General features: G+C 35.1%; 1 protein-coding gene across 8 annotated transcripts in view; it reads left to right on the top strand.

The window, feature by feature from the left end:
* DNAH12 (dynein axonemal heavy chain 12) overlaps positions 1-23,874 on the top strand; it is a 63,234-nt gene that overhangs the window by 15,991 nt on the left and 23,369 nt on the right. For 7 of the 8 annotated variants that reach the window (XM_031608092.2, XM_031608100.2, XM_031608109.2 and 4 more), the window contains exons 20-46: positions 1,067-1,261; positions 1,466-1,587; positions 1,740-2,022; positions 3,273-3,392; positions 3,775-3,931; positions 4,181-4,353; positions 5,375-5,527; positions 5,797-6,036; positions 6,993-7,238; positions 7,569-7,688; positions 8,559-8,668; positions 9,792-9,975; positions 11,140-11,280; positions 12,155-12,238; positions 12,322-12,510; positions 13,191-13,310; positions 13,894-14,082; positions 14,558-14,709; positions 15,460-15,598; positions 15,686-15,852; positions 16,263-16,518; positions 18,662-18,961; positions 20,058-20,236; positions 21,467-21,659; positions 21,750-21,911; positions 22,771-22,965; positions 23,734-23,867. In XM_031608092.2, coding sequence (XP_031463952.2) covers positions 1,067-1,261; positions 1,466-1,587; positions 1,740-2,022; positions 3,273-3,392; positions 3,775-3,931; positions 4,181-4,353; positions 5,375-5,527; positions 5,797-6,036; positions 6,993-7,238; positions 7,569-7,688; positions 8,559-8,668; positions 9,792-9,975; positions 11,140-11,280; positions 12,155-12,238; positions 12,322-12,510; positions 13,191-13,310; positions 13,894-14,082; positions 14,558-14,709; positions 15,460-15,598; positions 15,686-15,852; positions 16,263-16,518; positions 18,662-18,961; positions 20,058-20,236; positions 21,467-21,659; positions 21,750-21,911; positions 22,771-22,965; positions 23,734-23,867 — 4,703 coding nt within the window. The remainder of the gene's footprint in view (positions 1-1,066; positions 1,262-1,465; positions 1,588-1,739; positions 2,023-3,272; positions 3,393-3,774; positions 3,932-4,180; positions 4,354-5,374; positions 5,528-5,796; positions 6,037-6,992; positions 7,239-7,568; positions 7,689-8,558; positions 8,669-9,791; positions 9,976-11,139; positions 11,281-12,154; positions 12,239-12,321; positions 12,511-13,190; positions 13,311-13,893; positions 14,083-14,557; positions 14,710-15,459; positions 15,599-15,685; positions 15,853-16,262; positions 16,519-18,661; positions 18,962-20,057; positions 20,237-21,466; positions 21,660-21,749; positions 21,912-22,770; positions 22,966-23,733; positions 23,868-23,874) is intronic. The other variant, XM_090148175.1, reaches the window with a different exon arrangement.

Genomic DNA, 23,874 nt, shown 5'->3' with positions numbered 1-23,874 from the left:
TTTCACCAAGACTCTTCAGAGTTCATTTAAGTCCTTCTTACATTATTTCTGTGTTACAACTCTTTGTACATATCATGTTTTGATTCTTCTCTCCTTTGCTGTTCAGATGCAACCAAAAGAACTTTGGTTCACATACTTTGAAAGTCACTATTTTAGTTAGGGACTTGAATCTTGCTTTTTAATATCTTGAAATTAATATTTCATTAATGCACAGATGATTAATATGTTGTGATTTAGTTCTTCAGTTTGGGAATCAAATTTTGAACTCTAGTGATTACTTCTAGGCAAGGAAGTTTTTTGAGAGCTGGAAGAAGTGGTTGGTCTTTTTTTTCAGTTTTTTTTTGTGGATTTTTGTTGTTTTTTTTTTATCAGGCTTCAGAACAGGGATGGATCAATTTACACTTGCTTATCTTTTTGCAGGGCTAGAGTAGTTTTAGTGGTACAAATACCTTGTCTGTGGCCAGGAGAGTAGCTGGTGAATTTGTTTGCAGTTACCTTCCCTAATTCTTTCAATTTATTAGCAAATCCTAATTCAAGCAGGTTCAGGTAACATGTAATAACCTCATAAAAAGGTACTTACAGCTTCTCCAACCTCTTTTAGAGGCACCTGCTTCTGTCTACCTTAGTGACAGGATACTGGGCTGTCTGGATCTCTCTTCTGATCTGGTGGTCTTTCTAGTACTCTCGTGTTCCTGCTTTATTCTAGTGGCAAACCAAAAACTGCTTGCTGTGGGAGATGGAACAAAAATTGTTACTGGTAACCTATAGGACATTACTTAACCATTACATTATTAAAAGATCATAGCAATAAAGCAATAACTGCATTTGGGAAAACTAATTTCCAGATGCATTTTATTTTCTAAACTCCTTCAGCCATCTGTATGCGGAATAACCTAAATATGGCTACGTTTTTTGTTTTGCTGACTGCTAGACTTGTTTTATTTTCTTCTCGAGAAGTGGAGTGTTGCAGTATCCACTTTTTTCATAATTATTTTCTTTAATAGTACTTGTGTTAAAAAAAAAAAAAAAAAAAAAGTCAGGTAACATTCTTTAAATATTTATTAAGGAATGGGAGAGTCGCCTACTTGAAATTCAGGACATAATTGATGAATGGCTGAAAGTGCAAGCACAGTGGCTTTATCTGGAACCCATTTTTTCTTCTGAGGATATTATGCAACAGATGCCAGAAGAGGGACGTCTCTTTCAAACAGTGGATAGACAATGGAAGGATATTATGAAGTACTGTGCCAAAGACTCACAGGTAAGGAAAATAGACTGTACTTGAGAAGAAACAGTAGATTCTCTGTTTTCAGCAGTGATTTTGTTTTTAGAATATATAAAGTCTGACTACATCAGCTGCTTAGGCTTTCTAGGAACAAAATTGTGTTGTACATTATTTGAGTAATTTCTGCTGCTTGAAGTATCTTAGTTATAACTAATAGTTGGCATGTGGTTATTATTACAGGTTCTTGCTGCTACTTCCTTGGAAGGGATGTTGGAGAAGCTTCAGAAATGTAATGAGTTTCTTGACAAAATCATGAAAGGGCTTAATGCTTATCTTGAGAAAAAGCGTCTCTTCTTTCCCCGGTATGATGTGCTTAGGCTATTTCAAAAACAAAGATTCCAGACATTTATTTTGTTGATTAATACGTCCAGCCCTTAAAGTAGCTGGTCATTCAGTTAGCTTTTTATTCCTTTTTTTTTTTTTAACTTTTGCTTTTTTCTAAATCTTTTTCTAGCTTCTTTTTCTTGTCTAATGATGAAATGTTGGAGATCCTATCAGAGACCAAAGATCCTCTCAGAGTTCAGCCTCATTTGAAGAAGTGTTTTGAAGGCATTGCAAAGCTACATTTCCTTCCCAATCTGGATATAAAAGCAATGTATAGTTCTGAAGGCGAGCGTGTTGAATTGATTTCAACAATTTCTACATCTGAAGCTCGAGGCGCAGTGGAGAAGTGGTTAATTCAAGTAGAAGATGTTATGCTGAAGAGCATACGCAGTGTTATTGCTAGATCAAGAATGGTATGGATTTTGTCGTATAGGTTTTGTAATAATTTAATAACAGTAGCACACAGTGGAATAGACCTTCCCTTTATTTTAAGGCTGTTTGCTTCCTAAAATTCTTTCTGATCACAGGAGTTGAAATTGGTGAAGTTATGGCACCAGGAAGAAGTTAGCATGTTTTATATTTATAGGCCACTGTGAGAGATAAGAGTTTAGTTTGAGTAAGATTTAAGTTGTAATACTGGATTTAAATTTGTTTTAAATGATTTGCAGCATTGCTGTGTTTCAAGAATATGTCAATTGAGTTTAATTAATCAACATTTCCTCCCTCCTCAACAAAGATCGTGAGCCAGAAAAGATTTCTTGTGTGAAGTTTGCACACTGAGAATGTTTACATAATATGGAAATATAAATAAATGTATCTTAACATTTTTATTTTCAATCAATTGCAAATCTGTGGATAAAAAGCCATTTAAAAGTTCACTTACATTTTGAAAATTTAAAAAAAGTACTTCCATAAAAGAACATCAAGACATTCACAATATATACTTCTTATTACATGATAGAATCAGGGTGGTTTGGGTTGGAAAGGACCTTAAAGATCACTCAGTTCTAACAACCCTGCCATGGGCAGGAACACCTTGTACTAGATCACGCTGGCCAAACCCTATCCGGCCTGGCCTTGAACTCTTGCAGGGATGGAACATTCTCAACTTCTCTGGTTTGCCTGTTCTAGAGGCTTAGCAATCTCATAGTAAAGAATTTATTCTTTATCTCATTCAAATCTACCCTTAAATAGTTTTAAATGGTTATTCCTTGTCTAATCTACTCTCCCTGATAAAGCTTTCTCGTAGGTTCTCTTTAAGTACTGAAAAGTCTGCTCTAAGATGTCCCTGGAGTCTTTTCTTTTCTAGGCTATATAACCTTAACTTTCTTAGCCTGTCTTTTGTAGAAGAGGTACAGCAGCCCTCAGATCATCTTCACAGCCCTCCACTGCATTCACTCAAACAAGTCAGTGCTTTCTGATGTTGGGTACCTCTGAGTAGAACACAGTATTGTGAGTGGAGTCTCATAGGAGCAGACAAGGGGACAATCACCTCTTTGACCTGCTAGCAAGACTTCTTTTGATGCAACCCAAGATACAGGTGGCTTTTTGGATTGCAGGTGTATGTTGCTGGCTGCTGCTAAGCTTTTCATCCACCAGAACCCCCCTTTTATGGAGTGTATGCACTGACACTGTATTTGTATACTCTATTTATCTCTTTCAGGCATATCTGGGGACTGAGAGAAAAAGTTGGGTTCTGGAGTGGCCTGGACAAGTAGTATTATGTGTATCCCAAATGTTCTGGACAAGTGAGGTCCATGAAGTTCTTTGCAGTCAGCCAGAGGTACCCATGTGATACATAATCTTTTTTTATTTTTTTTAATTATTATTATTTTTTTTCAGATAATGTATTTTGCCTAATCAAATCTTACCTTTCTACAGTGAAAATAAAATTTGATAAAGCATCAGCGTATGAGTTTGGTATGGAATTTCTATAAAGCAATTTCTAACTTTGATTCAGATATTTGAATGCTCTTGTTTAGAGCAAGCATAGATTAAAATCATAAAATGCATAACTGATTAAGAGAGAAGTTCATGCAAAAATATGATGATATAAGAATGGTTTAATAAGCAATCCCTGTTATAGTATTTAATTATTGTAAAGAAGTCTGAAACACTTGAAACTGTCAAATACTCAGCTTCACAGCTACCATTGTTTCTCCCAGGGCTTGAAGGACTATTATGATACACTTCAGCTTCAACTTAATGATATCGTAGAGCTGGTGAGAGGAAAACTGTCAAAGCAGACAAGGACTACACTGGGTGCCTTGGTTACTATTGATGTTCACGCTAGAGATGTTCTCATGGAAATGATTGAAAGTGGTACCTATCATTTTAAGATATTTTTATTCCTGTGTATCTATAATTCCTTAGTACTGTGTTAATTAAATATGGCTACCCAAAGTCATTTTGCTTAATAAAACAGAACAGTTTTAAGATGTGAGTATCAAGCCTGTGTGATTGTTTAGATGTGAGCATAATAATAATTTCGAAGTTTTAAATTTCTATTTGATAGAAAATCCAGTTATCTAAAATTTCCTTTGTTGTTGCTTTTAATTATGTGTCTATCAGGTGTACAGAATGAAACAGACTTTCAGTGGCTTGCCCAACTCCGATATTATTGGGAATTAGAGAACGTTCGAGTCTGCATCGTTAATTGCAATGTAAAATATGCTTATGAATACCTTGGAAACTCACCACGCCTGGTCATTACTCCTCTAACAGACAGGTGTTATCGCACCTTGGTATGATATTCTGCAAATATTACTAAAGACCATGTTTACTGTAGTATGTTATTTTTTACACTGTTTATTGCAACCATACTCATAGGGCTTTCAGTTGCTGTGAGAGGTATTTCTGTTGAAAAGGAGTTTCACAATTTCAGTAGCTTATTGAACATTAAGTGGATCTATAGCAATGAATCTGGACAGCACACCAATGTGACTTAAACATCAGTAGACTGTTCTGTTTTTTGAAATACTAAAGAAAAACCTCCCTATCTAGGTTTTTATCACTTCATAGGTAACAAGAACACAACATTCTTGTGATTTATTTGGCTGGAATATGGTTTCACATTTTACTAGACATGTTGTGGAGACCAAATCACCACCTCTGTGGTGGTTTATAATTACTCTGAAAAGACCTGACTGATGCATATGAAGATATTTTGCTCTCTTGGTAGATTTAGTTTTTGTGGTATGGTTCTAGCTAACATTTGGTACCTATTTGTTGAAACATTAAGGATGTCATGGTTATGACAGAAGAAGGTGATGTGGCTGCTAGTCACGTTCCATTTTTTGGCTCACAGCCTTTTAATCCTGGAATCCTATAATCCTGAAGAATTTCTTTATGGAATAGGCAATGGAATAGAAGTGCAACAAAAGGGAATGTGGAAAATGGAAAGTGTAAAAAGTATATTAAAGGAGAAGCAGATGTAGAAAAGAATAGAAACTGAGTAATGGCTTCAAATTCGATTTAAAAATTGTATCTAAACAAAAAAATAAAGGCTGGATCTAATAAAGTTTGAGTAATCATTGTCATGATGATGTATATGGTTAAACTTTCTTTTAGGAAAATTCAGTTGTCTCTATTTCTATACTGTAAATAATTTTCAGATTTGTAAATTGGTATAATATATAAATGTTTTTTTGTTTGTTTCATACAGTCATTGTATCTATCTGTGCAATTTAAATTCACATTTTCATTCAAAATAATCTCTCATAAATGACACACTAATAATTTTCATAAACTATTTCTGTTTCTTAGATTGGAGCTTTTTATTTAAACCTTGGTGGAGCCCCAGAGGGTCCTGCAGGGACAGGTAAAACAGAGACCACGAAAGATTTAGCTAAAGCTCTTGCTGTGCAGTGTGTTGTCTTCAACTGTTCTGATGGCCTCGATTATGTGGCAATGGGAAAGGTAAATAGAAGTGTTAGAATTCCCATTTTATTTATTAGGATGGAAACTGTAGGATGCCCACTTTGCAGAAGCCCTTGTAAATGAGTGTCACTTGAGGTTTGCTACCCTTGGATGTAGTATATTGGTCTCGACATGTTAATGTTTTCTGTGCCATGAAATCCTATCAAGTCACTAATTAGAACACAGAAAGAAATGACTGCTGATACTCTTATTTTCTTTTGGAACCTTGAAAATTAGAGATACTGTTGTTGTCTGTTTTCATTTCACAGTTTTTCAAGGGTTTGGCTTCATCAGGTGCGTGGGCATGTTTTGATGAATTCAACCGCATTGAACTGGAAGTGTTGTCTGTTGTGGCCCAGCAGATCCTTTGCATCCAGAGAGCCATACAGGCAAAAGTAGAAAAGTTTGTTTTTGAAGGAACTGAACTGAAACTTAATCCCAACTGTTTTGTAGCTATTACTATGAATCCAGGTTATGCAGGACGTTCTGAACTTCCAGATAATCTGAAGGTAAAACAATAAAAGATGTTTCTGCTTTAAAATAATTTTTAAAAGTCACATATTGCTGGTATTAATTCAGATTTAATTCAATTTAATTCAGATTGTACTATTTACATATTTATTTATTAATTATTGACATACTAAGCCTCTCTTTTTCCAAATTACTGTTATTTTTGAAATAATTTGAAAAAATTGGAGGAACATGTTAGAAAAAATGCTTTAAGAAAGTATTTTTGCATAGCATTTATTGTAGTCTTATCTGATAGAATAAATGTTAGTGAACTAAACCTTGTCCGTGTAATGAGTTTCCTTATGTTACATGATGAAATAAAATCTTATAGATTATTGTTTTGTCTATATTAGTGGTTTCAGTGGGAAGTCTGGCTTTAACCAAGTAATCTGGAGGCTTTTTGAAACAGTGCTACGTGACATTTGTCCCTTTAGACTCAATGTAGGACTAAGCAGGAGCTATGAATGTTAACTTAAAGCAGACTTAATGCAGTATGAAAAATATGTCAGCTTTAGATTACTTCAGGAATGGAAGTGTATTTGCTCATGCTGTCTAATCATGTACTGCTCTGCGGGATGCATCAGTGTGGGGGCAAACAGCAGTCTTGAGACAGTGCTCAGGGATAAGAGCTGGTAGGATGTCTTTTCTGTGTTCGATCGTACCTCGTGGTGGATCTTGATGGTAGTGTACTTATTGCTAGTGAGCTGTAAACTGTAAATATCTGTAAATATTGGTGATTTTTTCTATTTTGTGGGTTCCCAGTGTTCTAATAGTCCTGCTTTCCAGTTCTACAATTCTGTGACTGTTGCAAATCATCCATAGCTTATCTACCCGATCTCATTAAGCAGTACTTCATTTAAAAAGCTGATACTATTTACCGTTAGAAATGCTGTGGTGGGATGAATCCATTCCTCACAAAATTGTCTTAAGATATTTCTTTGGGTGTGTGTTTCAGGTTCTGTTCCGAACAGTAGCCATGATGGTTCCTAACTATGCTTTGATAGCAGAAATTTCTCTCTACTCATACGGATTTCTGAATGCAAAGTCACTATCAGTGAAGATAGTAATGACCTACAGGCTTTGTTCAGAGCAGCTTTCTTCTCAATATCACTATGACTATGGTATGCGAGCAGTTAAAGCTGTGTTGGTGGCTGCTGGGAATTTAAAACTGAAATTTCCAGAGGAAGATGAGGACGTATTGGTGAGTTCAGGGAATAATGCTTAAGGGACTTTACTGATGCATGCAGCTCAGAGTTCTTAGGGCAGTTCCGCCACATCTTCATTGACATGTCACTGATCATCCTTACTTAGTTTCCCTATTGATGAAACAAAGATAATTGTCTTTTATTTTTATTATTATTATCTTTTAAGTGCATGCCACACTTTCCAGTGCTATGCTGGTGATTGTGCTTAACTGGCATCTTTATCAAAGGCACCGTATAATTAAGAATCTTAATTGCGTATTAGATTGTTTTAGTTTCTGAAGAGTGTATTCTTCATTACTAATAGAATGTGTAATTGTTTTCTCTAGCTTCTTAGATCAATTAAGGATGTGAATGAGCCCAAATTTTTGTCATGTGATATACCTCTCTTCATGGGTATAACAAGTGATTTATTTCCTGGAATCAAACTTCCTGATGCAGACTACAAAGTAAGTATACTTGTAACCTTTCCTTCCTAAAGGTTTTGTTTGTTTTGTAACCAGGTGTAAAGAATACAGTAATTTATGAGTTATTGAAAAGTAAGAAAAATTGCAGAATGCTTGCACTGAAATTTGTACCACAGAAAATTCTTGAATCTGAATATAATTTACATCCAAGTTCCATTACATCCAGAATGACAGTGTAAGAAATCAGAAACTGATCTGCAAATTTACCAAATATAAGAGTCTCTGTTTGATTTTAATTTTTGGATACAATTGATCCCTAATTTTTGGATATATTTTAGTGAAATTAAGCCTTGCACTTGTATTTTTTTCTGCTTATAGCAACAAATAACACACAGTTCCTTTGTAGGAGGATCACTGGGGAGTAGATGAACGTGTAGGAAAAGACAAAATGGACTTCTTAAATTTCTCCAGTGAATGCTAAACTCCTGACAAAACCATATTATGCTCAAGCACGTTGTTAGTTCCTGATGAGGAAATAACATCCCCTCAGGATTAAATTTGTAGTTAACTCCTGTTGTAGCATTAGAAGTACGAAAGTATTGTGCTTTTTTTTTCTTTTTTTCCAGGGGTGTTTGCTGTATTCTGCTTAACAGTGTTACATGTATTATTTAACACGAAACCCTTATTAATGATCACAAACTACTGTTGTCCAAGATGATAATTTAAGGAATAGGGTGCAATGAATATTTACTTGTAATTTCACGATGAATCAAATCTAATAAAAATACTTAATCTAGATTTATAAATCTATAAATTGTAAACATGAGAACTGGTTTTTTAAAAGGGAAAAAAAAGGAAAGGAAAAAAAATGCTTGTAGCAAATGATAAGGTTGTAATTTGGTTTGATTTTAGGATTTTCTGGAATGTGCAAGTGAATGTTGTATTCGACACAACGTCCAACCTGTGAAAGCTTTTGTAGAGAAAATGATACAGACATATGAAATGATGATTGTTAGACATGGGTGAGATTCTCTTTACTATTTCACAAGCTGTATTTGTTGTCATTTTGGTTTATGTCATGATCGTTATCTATATCAAGTTTAAAAGATAACATGAGTGGCAGAATGGTTCAGTTTGTGTTGAAACAGTTATTGTTGAGGTAGAATTATTTTTTTTTTCATAGTGGCTGGTATGGTGCCGTGTTTTGGATTGAAGGAAAAAATAATATTTGTTGAGTAGTGTTGAGTGAGGAATCTTTCAGCTTCTCATACTGACCTGCCAATGAAAAGGCTGGGGCTGCACAAGGGGATGGAAGCAGAACAGCTGACCCATACCATCTAACTCATGCTGCACAGTGAAAATGGGGGGAGTTGACTGGGGGGCGGGGGGGAAGCTGCCACTGCTTGGAGACTAATTGGGCTTCAGTTAGCTGGTAGTGAGCAGGTGTGTTGGTCAGATCTTTGCCATTTTATTCTTAGCTTTTATTACTGAGCACTAAGCTGATTGAGGGAATGTGAACAATATATTGCCCTTATGAATGTTGCTATTCAGCTCACTTATTAATCCTTCCAGGGTGACACTGCTACAATCACATCCCTCTGCTGGATGACCAGTAAAGTTATTTTTAAGTGTGGCTGAAGGTAGTTTGGTGTGTGTGTGTGTGTGTGTGTCTGTCTGTCAGTGTAGTACGTATTCCTGCTGCTTGTCTTCTTCCAGAACTTTGCTACAAGCTGTCCAGGGTGGAAAATAAACCAGAAAATAATACTTGATTCTGTAAATAAGTGAAATTAAGGAGTGACTCTAAGTTCTAGATGACAACTTGTATACAGTGGCTGTGCAATCACGTTTACATGTACAAATCAACTGTTTTCTGCCTAAATGATGTTTTGTAAATCTAAAGCTAAAATGACTGTTCTGAGTTGTAGAACTTAGATGTACCTGCAATGTAAGCATGTGAGATCATGTATGGCTTTGAAAGCAACTTCTTTAGAATGTAAGTATGTTTTTTCTAGGAAGGAGGCCAGATCTATCACAATGTTTAAACATATAAATAGCATATAAGTAATATTGTTGTCCTTCACGTGGTCTGCAAAAGTTAAAATGCAAGACAGATCTATTAATGGCTTTTTTTTTTCCATCTAACAGCTTTATGCTGGTAGGGGAATCTTTTTCCGGGAAGACCAAAGTTCTACATGTGTTGGCAGATACACTGTCTCTTATGAAAGAACGTGGTTATGGTGAAGAAGAGAAAGTAGTTTTTAGAACTGTGAACCCCAAATCGATCACTATGGGTCAACTTTTTGGGCAGTTTGATATGGTATCACATGAGGTAATGCATGTTTTAAAAATAGCATGTAGCAATGGCCAGTTTGTTTTTTTTGTTCTTGTTTCAGTTTTTAGTTTATCTTCCATGGATTTCATGGGGCTTGTATGAGTGCACTGGTTTAACTATATTCTGACTTCAAGTTAACTCATGGTGTTATTGCTCAGTGGTTTTCAGTCAGGAAAGGCACTTCACATTGCTCCTGCTTGTGGCTTTTAAGTCCTAATTCCAGACAGCATTTCTTCATCCCTTTCCTGGACTCGAGTGTTTATTGTAAATAACAGAACTGGTTGGTTGACTTTAAGAAAAAATAAGCAAACATACCAGTATGGGTTCAAGGACTAGGAGCTAATAATCCCATGTAGTTTTCCTACTTTGTAGTATTTCTAATGCTTTCTGTTTTTTCCTATTCCCATATATATCAAATCTCGTTGATTCTCAATAATAAACAGTTGAATTTGTGGTTTTATCACCTTAAATGCACATGAGAACACAGTTGTAAGTGTTGTTTTAGCTAATACTTAGAGGGCTGATTTCAAACTAGTGTTTCAAATAAATGTAGCAGTACGTTTGTATGAAATTATATGGATTTACACATGCAGAATAAACGATACCACACTGAGGGTCATTGTTCTAATGTACTTCCATCTGTGCTGGGGAGACATACTAAACTTAACTGGATTAGTTTCTCTGTCAATTCTAACCAGTGTAATTAAATCAGTACAAAAAACTATTTAGAAAAGCTTAAAACCTGATGTGTCTCCACGTGTAACACTTTGGTTTGGAGAAGAAACAATATAAAAAGATGAATTTGAAATAGTGAAACTTAGGGTGACTTTGGGAAGAAGCAGATGCAAGACAGAGCAGAAGCGCTTTTATGTGCCTTTCCATTGTTTCCTAAAAAAATATAGTATTACAAGCAAAATACCATTGTTTAATTTCCATTTGCTGGCATGGTCCTTTGTGAAACTGCAAATCTGTGTTCTACTCTTTTCCAAGCAAGAGAAGAATAGTTAAAGAATAATGAAAAGGAAATGAAGATGTTACATTTTTCTGTTCAATTAAAACAGTCTTTGACAAATACTTACTGATGGGATTACTTACTGTCTTTTTAAACTGAGATGTATATACTGTCTGCTTACTTCTCGTTCCTACGTTCTCCCCCTCTAGTGGACAGATGGTATAATTGCTAACACTTTCAGAGAATTTGCATTGTCTGAGACTCCTGAGCGCAAGTGGGTTATCTTTGATGGCCCAATTGATACCCTGTGGATAGAAAGCATGAACACAGTTCTGGATGACAACAAAAAGGTATCAGTCAGTGCAAATAAAAGCCTAAGTAAATTGATGTGACATTTTGAAAATAAACATCAACGAATAAAAACACAAAAGTGCACAGCAGTGCTTGGCATTTGAAAAGTGTAAGTTCAAGGTGGCTTTGGAAACAAACTGTAAGATTCGTGAAGTTGGTTTTTTTTTTTCCTTTTTTTTTTTTTGAATGATAATCATAGAATGAACTTGTAATATTTAAATATTTAGTGTATAGTAACCCCTTAATATTAGAACTTCTAACAAAAATTAATAATTCAATTTAAAATCTAAAAAGTGACATTTAATTACAGTCAATATAAAGGCCATGTTTTCAAAACTTGTCTTTAATTGTGTATTTTTGCAATCTCAACTGAAAAAAGAAAGTGTTTGCATTTTCAAAATGAATTTCTGAAATCAAAGTTGTAACTGCACAGCACTTTTGAAAAAGTGTGTGTAAAAATTACAGACTGCGTTTTGTTTAAATTTTTGAAACTCAATTTGGACTGTTATTTTTCTAAGCAGGAAAAATGGCTCTCCAACTGGAATGCTTCATTAGTAGCAGCAATAGCAGCAGATCTTCTTTCTCCTTTCTGCTTGGGGCCTTTTCTTTATCCTGTCATAGCAGGATTAGTTACTGGTAATAAAGCTACTAGTAGGATAGTGTGGAATACTGTGACAGAAGTAAAGAATTTAGCTGAATCTAGTATGGCACTAATTACTGCTCCAAATGATTTAACATTGATGTGGTTGGCCTCGCCTTTGCTGATTTGGCTTTGCTGATTTTCACGTAGAATTTCTAGTGAGACAGAAGAGTAATTAGCAAGTAAACATTTTCTTTTTTCTAATCATTGTGATTTTCTTTTCTTAATCAAAGCTTTGTTTGATGAGTGGGGAAATCATCCAGATGTCTCTTCAAATGAGCCTTATTTTTGAAACAATGGACCTTTCCCAGGCATCAGTGAGTTTTTTATTTAATGGAATAGTAAAACAAGATTCAATATATTAAATTTATAATAGAATGAGTTTACAATCCTTCCTTAGCCTGCTACGGTCAGTCGCTGTGGCATGATTTATTTGGAACCTTCACAACTGGGCTGGACACCACTTGTTACCTCTTGGTTGAATACGCTGCCTGAACCTCTTAACTTAAAGGAGCATCAGGATCTTCTACAAGGACTTGTTGATTGGTTAATACCACCAGCATTACAACTCCGCCAGAGAAAGTGCAAGGTATTTTTTTATTTATTTTTTCCTGCAGTAGTTGTCCACTTATATTCACTTAAACTTGGGTAGGGAGAGGCTGTTCTCTCCCGACAGGAGCAATGATAGTGCATATGCAGCAGCCCCCTCTTGATGTTTTGGGAAGGAAAACTCTTGTGTCTAGTCTGTAAAGTTAGAACAAGACTATTAGGTGTGACTTGCATTGTAAGCTGGTCACAGTTTTCACCCTGTTCTTTAAAAAAAATAAAAATCAATTATTCAAACTACTGAGTTTCCTTTTTTTATGTTTTTGGTGGTGATTAGATTTTTATGTGTGTTCTGTGGCTTTTTTCTTCTAAAGATGTTGTGTCGAATAAGGAACACACTTTTTAAGCTTTAGGGAAACGTATTTTTTTTTTGCATACTGCATTATAGCACATAGGCTTTTGCCTTTTGTTCATTGTTGTAGTTGTTTCTGGGTGTATTCCTTTTACTTTCAGATGTATGATTATACATGGTCATTTAGTGGCATTGGACGTGCTTAGCAACCTCTGTGTTTTGACATGCCAAGTACAGATAAATGATCTTTAGAATGAAAATCACTGTAAACTTTGCCTTCAAATATTTGTTAGGTATTGGCTAATTATTTAATTACTTTAGAGATAAGCTACCTTAACTCATGTAGATACCCTTCCTTTTGTCTCTCTTAGGAGCTGGTACCTACAAGCAATGGCAATGCTGTAGTAGCTCTTACACGGCTTTTTGAAATGTTGATTTGTCAAATGGTACAACAAGATCCCACCAACAAAAATATCCCTGTGTGGATTATGGTTGGTTGCTTTTTTCAAACCTGTTGTAAGATGTACATCCATTTCTGCATATACTTGTCTTAAAAACTAATTTAACTAACAAAGCCAACTTAGTTTGGGATTAAATGAGAAACAGCTTTGCTTCTTTGTTGTTCCTCTTCCCCCCAGCAAACTTTGGAGTTGTAAGGATGTGATGGTAGTGTAACAAGTAACAAATACAAAGAGCCGTTATGGCTCTTTGTAAGATATACTGAAAAAACAAAAAACAAAAAACAAAATGTAGATGTTTCTATTCAGAACTTAATTTGAAAATTCCTAGATCCTGGTCTGTAATTAGAAAATCCCTGAGATCAAGAATGGCCGATCTATTCTCAGACTTTGCATGTGACAGAATGCTTTAATCTGTGCGCTTTTTTTTTTCCCATATATTTCCTTGAATGAGGTTTTAGTTTGTCATTAATCAGATTTCTAGATCTCTCTCGACCAGGTTTTATTCTAGGGCAACCTGTAAATGTTTTTTCTGAATTATCTGATAATCAGACTGTACAAAGCTCAGATTATGTATCAGTTTTTCAGACTGTTGCTTGTTGTTTTGACCTTGCAGGGTTCCTTTGCTTTTGCCACAGTCTGGTCCATTGGTGGCACTTGTGATAGTGACAGCAGAATCATTTTTGATACTTTCTTGAGGGAAACTTTGGCTGGGAAATCTGAAACAAATCCAGTACCACAGGTTGTGGGAAAATGGGAGTGTCCCTTTGAAGAAAAAGGTTTGGTGTATGACTATGTGTATGAGGTATGATTTCTTGCTTCTACACTGATTGAAGAAAATTTGTACAGTCTGAATGAAAATAGAACTGGGTGGATATTTTAACGTCATAGACTTTGTTGAATGTTATAGAACATTACTGTTGAACCAAATCCCACAGTGCATACTTCATTTATTATTCTTTTTAAAATACAAATGTTCTGACCAGTTTTTTAGAAAATACCAAGCTGTGCATCCCAGTTTTGATTCTTTTCTAACTAAACCTAAGCTAAGCTGATAGACTTGAGTTTGGTTTTCTACAAACCAAAAAACTTCCTAGAAGGAAAGAAGGATATTGAGCCCATAGGCAGTTTACTACAATTTTGTTTTGTATTTTTTGAAAATACTAAAAAAGCAAGTACTTGCTCTTCTGAAGTTAGACTTATATTCTTCTGTATGGTTGCTTGATTAGATTTTATTTTTGCTGTTGCTTTTTTGTTTTTGCATCTGTATTTTTTCCAAGATGAAAGGCAGAGGACGTTGGGTTCATTGGAATGGGTTTATTAAAAATATTGATTACAGTGGTAAAAATGTGAAGATTCAAGATATCATAGTCCCAACTATGGATACAGTCCGATATACCTATTTGATGGAACTGTTTATTACCCATGGAAAGTAAGTCACTTCAATACAAATTTCTGAATTATTTGTCATAGGTAGAAACATCTCTTACTCTTTCCATTGATTTCATGTAAAGTTTATTTGGCCTGTTAAAAACAGGCAATTATTAGAAAGAATGCATTTTATTGTCTCAATTTTGGGTTTGATCTGTTTTTTTGTCTGTCTTTTTAAATGAAATTCTGTTGTAATCTTGCTTTATTATGCTGATTTTGTGTTTTTCTGTTGATGCTGTTACAAGAGCCCGAGGAATTTCTGTTCCCTCTTTCTTCTTTGATGCTAAAGGATATATTCTTCTTTTTATTATTAATCATAAGTTAAAATCAGTTGTATTAGTCATATATAACCATGTATATATGTGTGTGTATATACATATTTATTTATCACATAAGGGAACAAAATACACTAATTTCAGGGTGAAGGTTGTATGAAGTTTAAATTACTGAATGATTTAGTGGGAGAAATCTAACCTCTTTGTGTGTGCATACATGCTCCAAAACCTAAAGAGTGAGAGAATGAGGAAAGTCTCTTTCACTCTGACCCCTTTGCCTTGTCATTGGGAGTGAACTAAAATTATGAGGAAGCTATATGGTTATGTATTTCAAAACATCATAGTGTCTTCTCTTTTTAACACATTTTATGTTTTTAGAAGTAGGAAAACTCAAAAAAAACCTGCTTCTAGTGGCAGTTAATTTGTAGATTTCTGCAGACTTGGCTTTCTTTTGTTTTCTTTCTTTTTTGGTGAAGACCACTCCTTTTAGTGGGACCTACAGGTACTGGGAAATCTGTATACATCAAGGATAAGTTGATGAACAACTTGGATGAGGAACGCTACTTTCCCTTTTTCATTAATTTTTCAGCTCGCACCAGTGCCAACCAGACTCAGGTTAGTAGAACAGGCAATTTGTCTTTTAGAAATGTGACCTACATGAATATTTAATCTTCATTTTAAATATTCCTGTCTGCATTTTAGAACATTATTATGGCCAGGCTGGACAAGAGGCGCAAAGGAGTTTTTGGTCCTCCAGTGGGAAAAAAATGCATCATTTTTGTGGATGATATGAATATGCCTGCTTTGGAGAAGTACGGTGCACAGCCCCCTATAGAACTTTTAAGACAGTTCTTTGACCACGGAATTTGGTAATTATTTTAAATAAAACTGAAACATTCAAGTTGCTCAATATGGTGATACATTATTTGCTTGAATTTTATTTTAAAATACTTCTTACAGATCTTTGTAGATTTTATGATAGCTTTGGTTTATATGAAAAACATTAAAGTTTGGTATCTGTTTCAGAAGTTTGCATCAGGTTTCATTGAAGTCTTGTTAAACAAGTAATCTTTCAGACCAGCATGGTTTGTTAAGATTAACTAAGGCATAATTAGTTACAAGGCCAGGGTTTGTTGTTGTTTTTTTTAATGATGTTTTTATATATCTCTGTATGTTATGCATGCAGAAAGGGTTTTGTAATTTGGGTGCATCTAACCTGTAACAAATGGGTAATATCTGTATCTATCTAAATGTTGCATTATAATATATTTTTTTTAAGGTATGATTTAAAGGACACATCTAAAATCACCCTCATTGATATACAGTTACTTGCTGCTATGGGGCCTCCAGGTGGTGGGAGGAATCCTGTTTCTCCTCGATTTCTGCGACACTTCAACATTTGCACTATCAATTCTTTTAGTGATGAAACAATGCTCCGCATCTTCTCTACCGTAGTGGCTTTTTACCTGCGGTCTCAGGAATTTCCTCCTGAGTTCTTCTCAATTGGAAATCAAATTGTCACTGCCACTTTAGAGGTAAGAGGTAAATGTCTTTATGGAAGTTTGCTTTGTCCAGTAGAGTTCCTCTGTCTGTATAATAATTTAATTGGTGAAAAAGCGCTTTCAGATATTTTGTTCCTTTTTAACATACGGGTTCATATGTCTTGATAAAATTATCCAGTTTTCTGGCTGCAGTAATCCTTTTTTTCTAGGAAAACTGTCTTTGAGTGTATGTCAGCGTGGGCTTCCTGGTACCTGTCCACATACATCAGGTAGATCAGACTGCAGTGTCTGTGGAGATCAGGCAGGAACAGAAGCTTTCTCATGCAAAGGCAAAATGAAAACATCTGTTGCAATACTTAAAAAAAATTCCTTCTTTGAACGACTAAGATAGAGAACTGAGAGGTGATTTCTTCTTTCTTCTCCCAGTTCTTATGCTAATTACAGACACTCACAGCAGAATTAGGAAGCTAATGTAGACGTGCAGCTTTGTAGAATCTGACTCTAATATGACAGAAGGCTTCACAAAAGCTTCTGAAACTGAAGTCATCAGACACAACTGTATGCAACTTCTAAGTGTTTTGTGAAATTTCTTGTTGCAGATTTTTTGCAAGTATCATGTTTGCAATGTACCACACACGCAAAAAAAGGAATGGCAATTTGTGACATCTTTGCAAAGAAGCATTGAGCTACAGGCATAAAGTCAAAGTGTAGCTTTGATGGCATTTTACATATCAGAAATCAGTAGCAAGAGTTAGGCTAACATAAGTATTCATCATTGAAGGGATGCATTTAGGTAGCTCAGATTTGACCAATGAGGAATTCTGAAAAAAATTGAGTAATCTCCATAAAATAAAATGGCTGAACTTGCACAGGAGACATGAGTTGGGGATTATTAGCAGGTGGCTTTTTCTTCTGCTGCAGAACTGAGGCACTTGTCACACTTTTTCAGTACTGCCTGCACCCAAGTATGTATTCAGGTCTGAATCCACCTTATTCTAAGGAGTTGCAGAGCTGGTATTTAAGAATCTGTGTCAGATGAATATATTAACGTGAATGATGAAGCTGACTAACTGCTGCCACTAGAAATCTTTTCATAGGTTCTGTTTGTTCTTATAAAAAAGGAAGGGATTTGCAAAAAACTTTTGCTTCTTTAAGAAGAAAATAATAGTAGCAGCTCAATGCAGCTACTATATACTGCAGTCTGAATGAATTTAACTGCATATGCTATTTAAAATATTCACTTAAGAATCTTAGACTGATTTTAGAGCATTGTCTTTTAATGCTGTTGTGCAGCTTTTTCTCATCAGACTGCATCAAAGTGTGTTTATACTGTCAGACTCTTATATATATGCCTGCTAGATAGAGAATCTATTCCAGCATGATTTTGCATCCCAGTAAGCAATAACTTCTGGCTCCTAGGTTTAAAATATAGTGGAAGAATTGAGCTTTGGATGTGGGACAACAGGCAAAACAAATCTCTGCTCAGTACTGTGCACATAGTAAGACTGTAAAACTTGATTTTTGCTTTTCTGTTCAATTTTTTTTTTTTTTTTAGACATTTTATGTTTGATAATTTTCTTCACATGTAAGTACATACAGATCTGTGTATGTACTTAGCGTGGAACAGTGGTCTGCTGATGTTCCATGTAACGACAAATGACAGTATTTCCATCATACAATAAGTCAGTGACAGCTGATGTGTTTCGAATTACAGTAAAACATATTAAGAAGAGTGTCTTGTGATTCTTACTATTCCTTCAGCATTTTTATGGAATTTTACAATTTTTGAATAATTTCTAGGTATACAAACAAACTCAAACTGAAAACCTAGGAAAATAGCATTATGTATCATTCATTCCTTCACTTGAACTCAGGACATATGAATAGTATTCCTGGTCCTATGACCAGGAATGACCAGGTATGATTTATTTACACGAGTTCCAATTACTTACACCACTTGCAAACTTCAGTTAATAGTATGTGGATGTTCCAGCCTGTGTGAGAAGAACCTGATGTACTCACAGGACTTTGAGATCTTCAGATATTACTAGCATTTCTTAAAGTTGTGAGCTGTTTTCCTTGGAAAAATACAATTTTGGAAGATCTTTTAAAAGATATAATAATATCTTTTAAGCCAGTGTTAATATCTTGTTGATTTTGTTTTTATTGTCTTTAGATGTATAAGAAAGCCATCAAAAATCTACTGCCCACACCAGCCAAGTCTCATTATACATTCAATCTGCGTGACTTCTCACGTGTTATCCATGGCTGCTTGCTCATTAAGAGAAGTTCAGTTGAAAGCAAACAGACAATGATTCGTCTGTTTGTGCATGAGGTATTTCGTGTCTTCTATGACCGTCTAGTGGAAGACAGTGACAGAGCATGGTTGTTCAATTTAATGAAAGATATCGTGAAAGAACATTTCAAAGAAGCATTTGATTCAGTTTTTGCACATCTGAGACAAGGAAACACACCTGTGAGTATGTCGTTAATCTGTTGCAAAATCATTGCTTTGTTATAAACTTGGGACTAGAAAGTTTCTCAATTGCAAGTAAAATTTAGGTTAAATGTGGTTGAAAATTGGAATTGAGTTTGGAAATGAATTCTTCAGGAAAAAAAAAGTTAAAATGTTTGAAAGAGTTTGACTGTTGTATGTAAACTTTTTTCAAAACCATATTTCACTTAAAATATGGGTGAGCTTAGTTTTCTCTTAAACAATTTGTGTATCAGAAATTCAAGTAAAAATTGAATACAACTTGTTTTGAGCTTATCCAAAAAAAAGCCGAAGTATTTATGTACTAGGAGAATTCTTCTACCAAGTGTAGTCTTTTATTCAGATCTAAGAAATAAAGCATCCAATTAATTGGTAGGTAAGTAGAACAACTTAAAAAAAATAATAATAATAATAAATCTGTGACATATTTTCCTGGAGATGTAGTAGCACATACTGAATCATTGGACAATGGCAGAGTACAGGAAAACAACAAGACATGATTTGTAAACAATACCTACTACAGATGTAGCTTGATATGCACATGGTACAATACCTACAAGTAGAAATATTATGAATAGACTTCCAGAGGTCTAACTTACTGGGTAAAGAGGCATTCCCTTTTTAAATCTAGCCTGTGACTAACTACTGTGGTAGACTGCTTTCTTTAATTGTAATGACATTTTAGTATTTTAGATATTGTATAAGTCATGTTATAAAGTATTTCTTGATTTCGGTTTTTTTTTTAATTCCTCTACCATTTCATTGCTCTTAAGAAGAAATAACTTTGTGGCCATAGTTGTCCATTTCACACGTTGAAATTTGCTAAGCATACATTTTATAAATTTGTTGTGATTAGATGTTCATACTCACGAGATGACTGTGTAGGGAAAGAAAAAATATTATATATATATATATATTTTTTTTAAAAAACCAGAAAATTATGAGGGGGGCTTTAGTGAGTTAAAATATTGGAATGCCTGCTTTGCTGTCTTGAGTATTTGTCTAGACGCTCTTTTTTTCCAACTGATAAATACTGACATTAAACATGACCTGATAATTTGTTGCGTATTCACCATAGGTAACAGAAGAAAACATGAGAAGTTTGTTTTTTGGTGACTATGTTAATCCAGAACTTGAGGAAGATGAAAGACTTTATGTTGAAATTCCAAGTATTCAGCTGTTTGGTGATGTTGTGGAGCAGTGTCTGGATGAATATAATCAAGTCCACAAAACGAGAATGAACCTTGTGGTTTTCAGGTGCCTACAACATGTATTATAGTTCAAAGAGCTCTATGCAGTAGTTGATCATTCAGTTTATCCAATTTTGCAGGCCTATTTTTTATACATATATCATCCCCTTCACATGTCCACACAAGTGTTCCTGGTGGCGTGCTTTTTTTGGATGAAAACGAGCCATTTTCTTTCTCCTAGCCATTTGCTTTTTTCTATCAGAAAGTAAATAATAAGTTTTTCTCCAGAGGGCCTCTTTGAGTGTATTCTTCAGTTGTTGCAGAAGCAATAAATCTGTTTGGTGCTGGACTTCTGCTGAGCCTCTGTTACCAGTGAAGATGGATGTCAGTTTACCCATTTGTACTTTCATTGGACTTTCATTCAATGAAAGACAAAGATTCTAGGGTTGAGGTACAAAGTGAGATAGAGCAGACAGGCTGTGACAGTGCTGTGTTATGATGCAGCACAAACACTCTCCACTTGAGGCATGCATACTCACCTTGTGACATTTTAGGCTCTGCAGGCTGCTGTGATTTCCCTAGCTTATGATTAGGCTGAGCTACAACTGAGGCAGGTTAGGAGGACACAGCTCCATCCTCCTCCTTATTTCTAGAGTTTACTGCCTCTTTGGCACTGTAATAGATGATTTGTGAAGGTGATTACAGTTAGTTTATGTAATTTAGGTCATTTTGACAAACCTGTTTATACAAATGTACGGGTAGTGTGAAGGGCTGGTGGCCTTAGGAAAGGCCTCTTCCTGAGTGTAGAAGCAATATCCCTGTTATGTTTTGGAGGGGCAGCTGGGAGAGCATGTTTGACTGTGGCCTTAAAGGATAACATCCTGATTTGACTCTGGACTGTTTTGGTTGTTTAGACAAATAGCAGAGTTTGTCTGCTTTGAAAGACTTTAACCTTTTTCAATTTTATTACTCCTCAACTTAAGAACCCTGTGCCTTGTGCAAAGTCTCCTATAGGTTTTGCTGCATAATTCCAAAATAAATTATGTTTTCACGTTAGGTAGGACTCTAAGTAATGTGTAGCTCCTGCTTTCTGAATATGCTGTTCCCTTTTCAACTTCACATAAAAGACATTTTTATTTTACTGCTCTGTGGTGCATGCTACTACCTTTCTGCTCCTTCGAATGCCTTCAGCAATTTAATTTGGAGATGGTAATTCTGTACATGTTTAACAGATTCATTGGTGCACAAACGTATGTGTGTTTCTACCATTTTGGTAATCAGTCCATCTCAAATTTAGGTATGTGTTGGAACATTTGTCTCGTATAAGCCGTATCCTGAAGCAGTCAGGAGGTAATGCTTTGTTGATTGGCATGGGAGGAAGTGGACGTCAGTCTTTGACTCGTCTAGCAGCGTTCATGGCAAAAATGTGTGTTTTTCAACCAGAGATTTCCAAAACCTATGGCACAAATGAGTGGAGAGAAGATCTGAAAGTTAGTATTAATAACCTCTTTGCATCTTGATTTAATTTTGATGAATAATGTTTTGAAGTTTACAATATTTTAACTGTTGTGCATTTTCAGAACCTCCTGAAGAATGCAGGTGTAAAGGGCTTGAAAACTGTGTTTATAATCACAGATGCACAAATTAAAGAAGAAAGTTTTTTAGAAGACATTGATAGTCTCCTCAACACTGGGGAGGTACCCAATCTTTTTGCAGCAGATGAAAAGCAAGAGATCATTGAGGTATCTTTTAATTCTCTTAAATGTCAACTCCGTTTTGTCAGTTCGCTGTGAAGTATGCCTTAAATCAAAATGGCTTCTGATCATGTTCACTTAAATTTGAAGTTTGTTGAGACTTTTAGCAGAATCAGCCAGTTATCAGTAAACTGGAGTAGCTTATGCCTACTGCAAGCTTTAATTCTGACCTCACACTCTGCATGCAAAGGCATTAAGTTGTGCACATAGGAAACTTTGTTTATTCACAGATATGCTGAGGCCATAGTTAGGTTTTACATTATACTGTGCAGGAGAAGAATGTAGACATTTGCTTTAGTGGTAGTAGCTTTTCTATAACGAGTGTAGTAGTTTGCCTCATCTGTTCATATGTTCTAAATGTCTTTGAGTGACGAAAGATTGATTATAATTAAACTTGTTTTTATGTATTTATCAGCAGAAGACTTTGGCTTGTAATTTCATGACAGCAGATTTTAAATTTTGATTTTCCAAATGCATCTTAACCATCTATCTCAAACAAATATGTCTTATCCTTCTAGAACTCACGTTGTATTTTTAGTTTTTGTTCTGACATATTCTCAGTTCAAAGCAGCAAGTGATCCTTTCTAGAATGATTTGTCACGGTCACAGATAAATAATGTACTATTTACTCATATTTACATATTCATAAATATTAATATTCACTCATTTACTTATTCTTAACTAGTATTTACTACTTGTTCTGTTTGTGTTGTTTTATTTTATTTTTCATTTATTAATAAAAGATCTTTGTGTAATGGTGATGCTGTCAATAACAGTGTTGTTAAATACAGAAGTACTTAATGAATAATTATATGTACAAAGTATATTTATATATATTATTCTCAAGGGTGTTCGTGCAGTAGCTCAAGCTGGAAGTAAACATGAAGAACTCAGTCCCTTGGCCTTATTTGCATTTTTTGTGAACTGCTGCAAAGAAAATCTCCATATTGTAGTAGCATTCAGCCCAATTGGAGATGCTTTCCGCAATCGTCTGAGACAGTTTCCCTCACTTATCAACTGCTGTACTATTGATTGGTTCCAGGTATGTGAAAGTATTTGTTTTTTTCCCCAACAAACTATGTCTGTTTTTTAATAATCTCTATATTTGCATGATGTATTTCCTTTTGTATTCACTGTAGTATTACTCTGTTTTTTCAAAATTTTGAAATAGCATGGGCTTTTTTGGCCATTTTTGGAAGCTCTTTAATATAAAATCTCAGCATTTCTTCATGAGTCAAATTCAGACTTTGTTGCTACAGATTTTATGTTTCCAATTAGTGATTGATCTCAGCATGGTGATAATAATTTGTCATTTGATTGCATAAGGTGTATATTTTGAAGGGCTAGATTCTAAAATGGTTCTAATTACTCCAGTCTGCTAAAAAGCATCATGGCAATGACTAGCAAATATGTGTTCTGTTGAAAGATTTTAAGAATAGAAGTTAGAAAACTATTGTAACTAATAGTCCTTGATGTAAACGCAATGTCATTATCAATTTGAATACAATTAGGTCTGTGGGTTGGCCTGGTGCTGAAGTCAATTAATTTATCTGCCGAAGGACGACAGATGCAGAAATCTTTGGGTAATATGCAGTTTTAACTAGAACATCATCCAGGATTCATTAGGACAGACTGTGTGGGTAGTGACCGTGCCTGATGCGTTCCTTATATCGGTTCATTGCTCTTGAGACGTAGCTGCGACTAGTGTGTCTCATACTGGTGTATCAAATAAAGAAGAAATCTTTCTTAAACTTTGAAGACTGCTAACAGCTAAATCTTACACGTTCTACTCTCCTCATTTCTTTCTCAGCCATGGCCTGAAGATGCCCTTGAGCGTGTGGCTAATAAGTTCTTAGAAACACTGCAACTCACGGACAGTGAGCGTCAGGAGGTTGTGGCCATCTGTAAATACTTTCATACTTCAGTTTTGTCACTTTCTTCAAGGTCAGTC

The sequence above is a fragment of the Phasianus colchicus genome, chromosome 11 (genome assembly GCF_987193195.1).
Source record: "Phasianus colchicus chromosome 11, bPhaCol1.hap1.1, whole genome shotgun sequence".
Taxonomy (NCBI): Eukaryota; Metazoa; Chordata; class Aves; order Galliformes; family Phasianidae; genus Phasianus; species Phasianus colchicus.
This window is presented reverse-complemented; position numbering and strand designations above follow the sequence as displayed.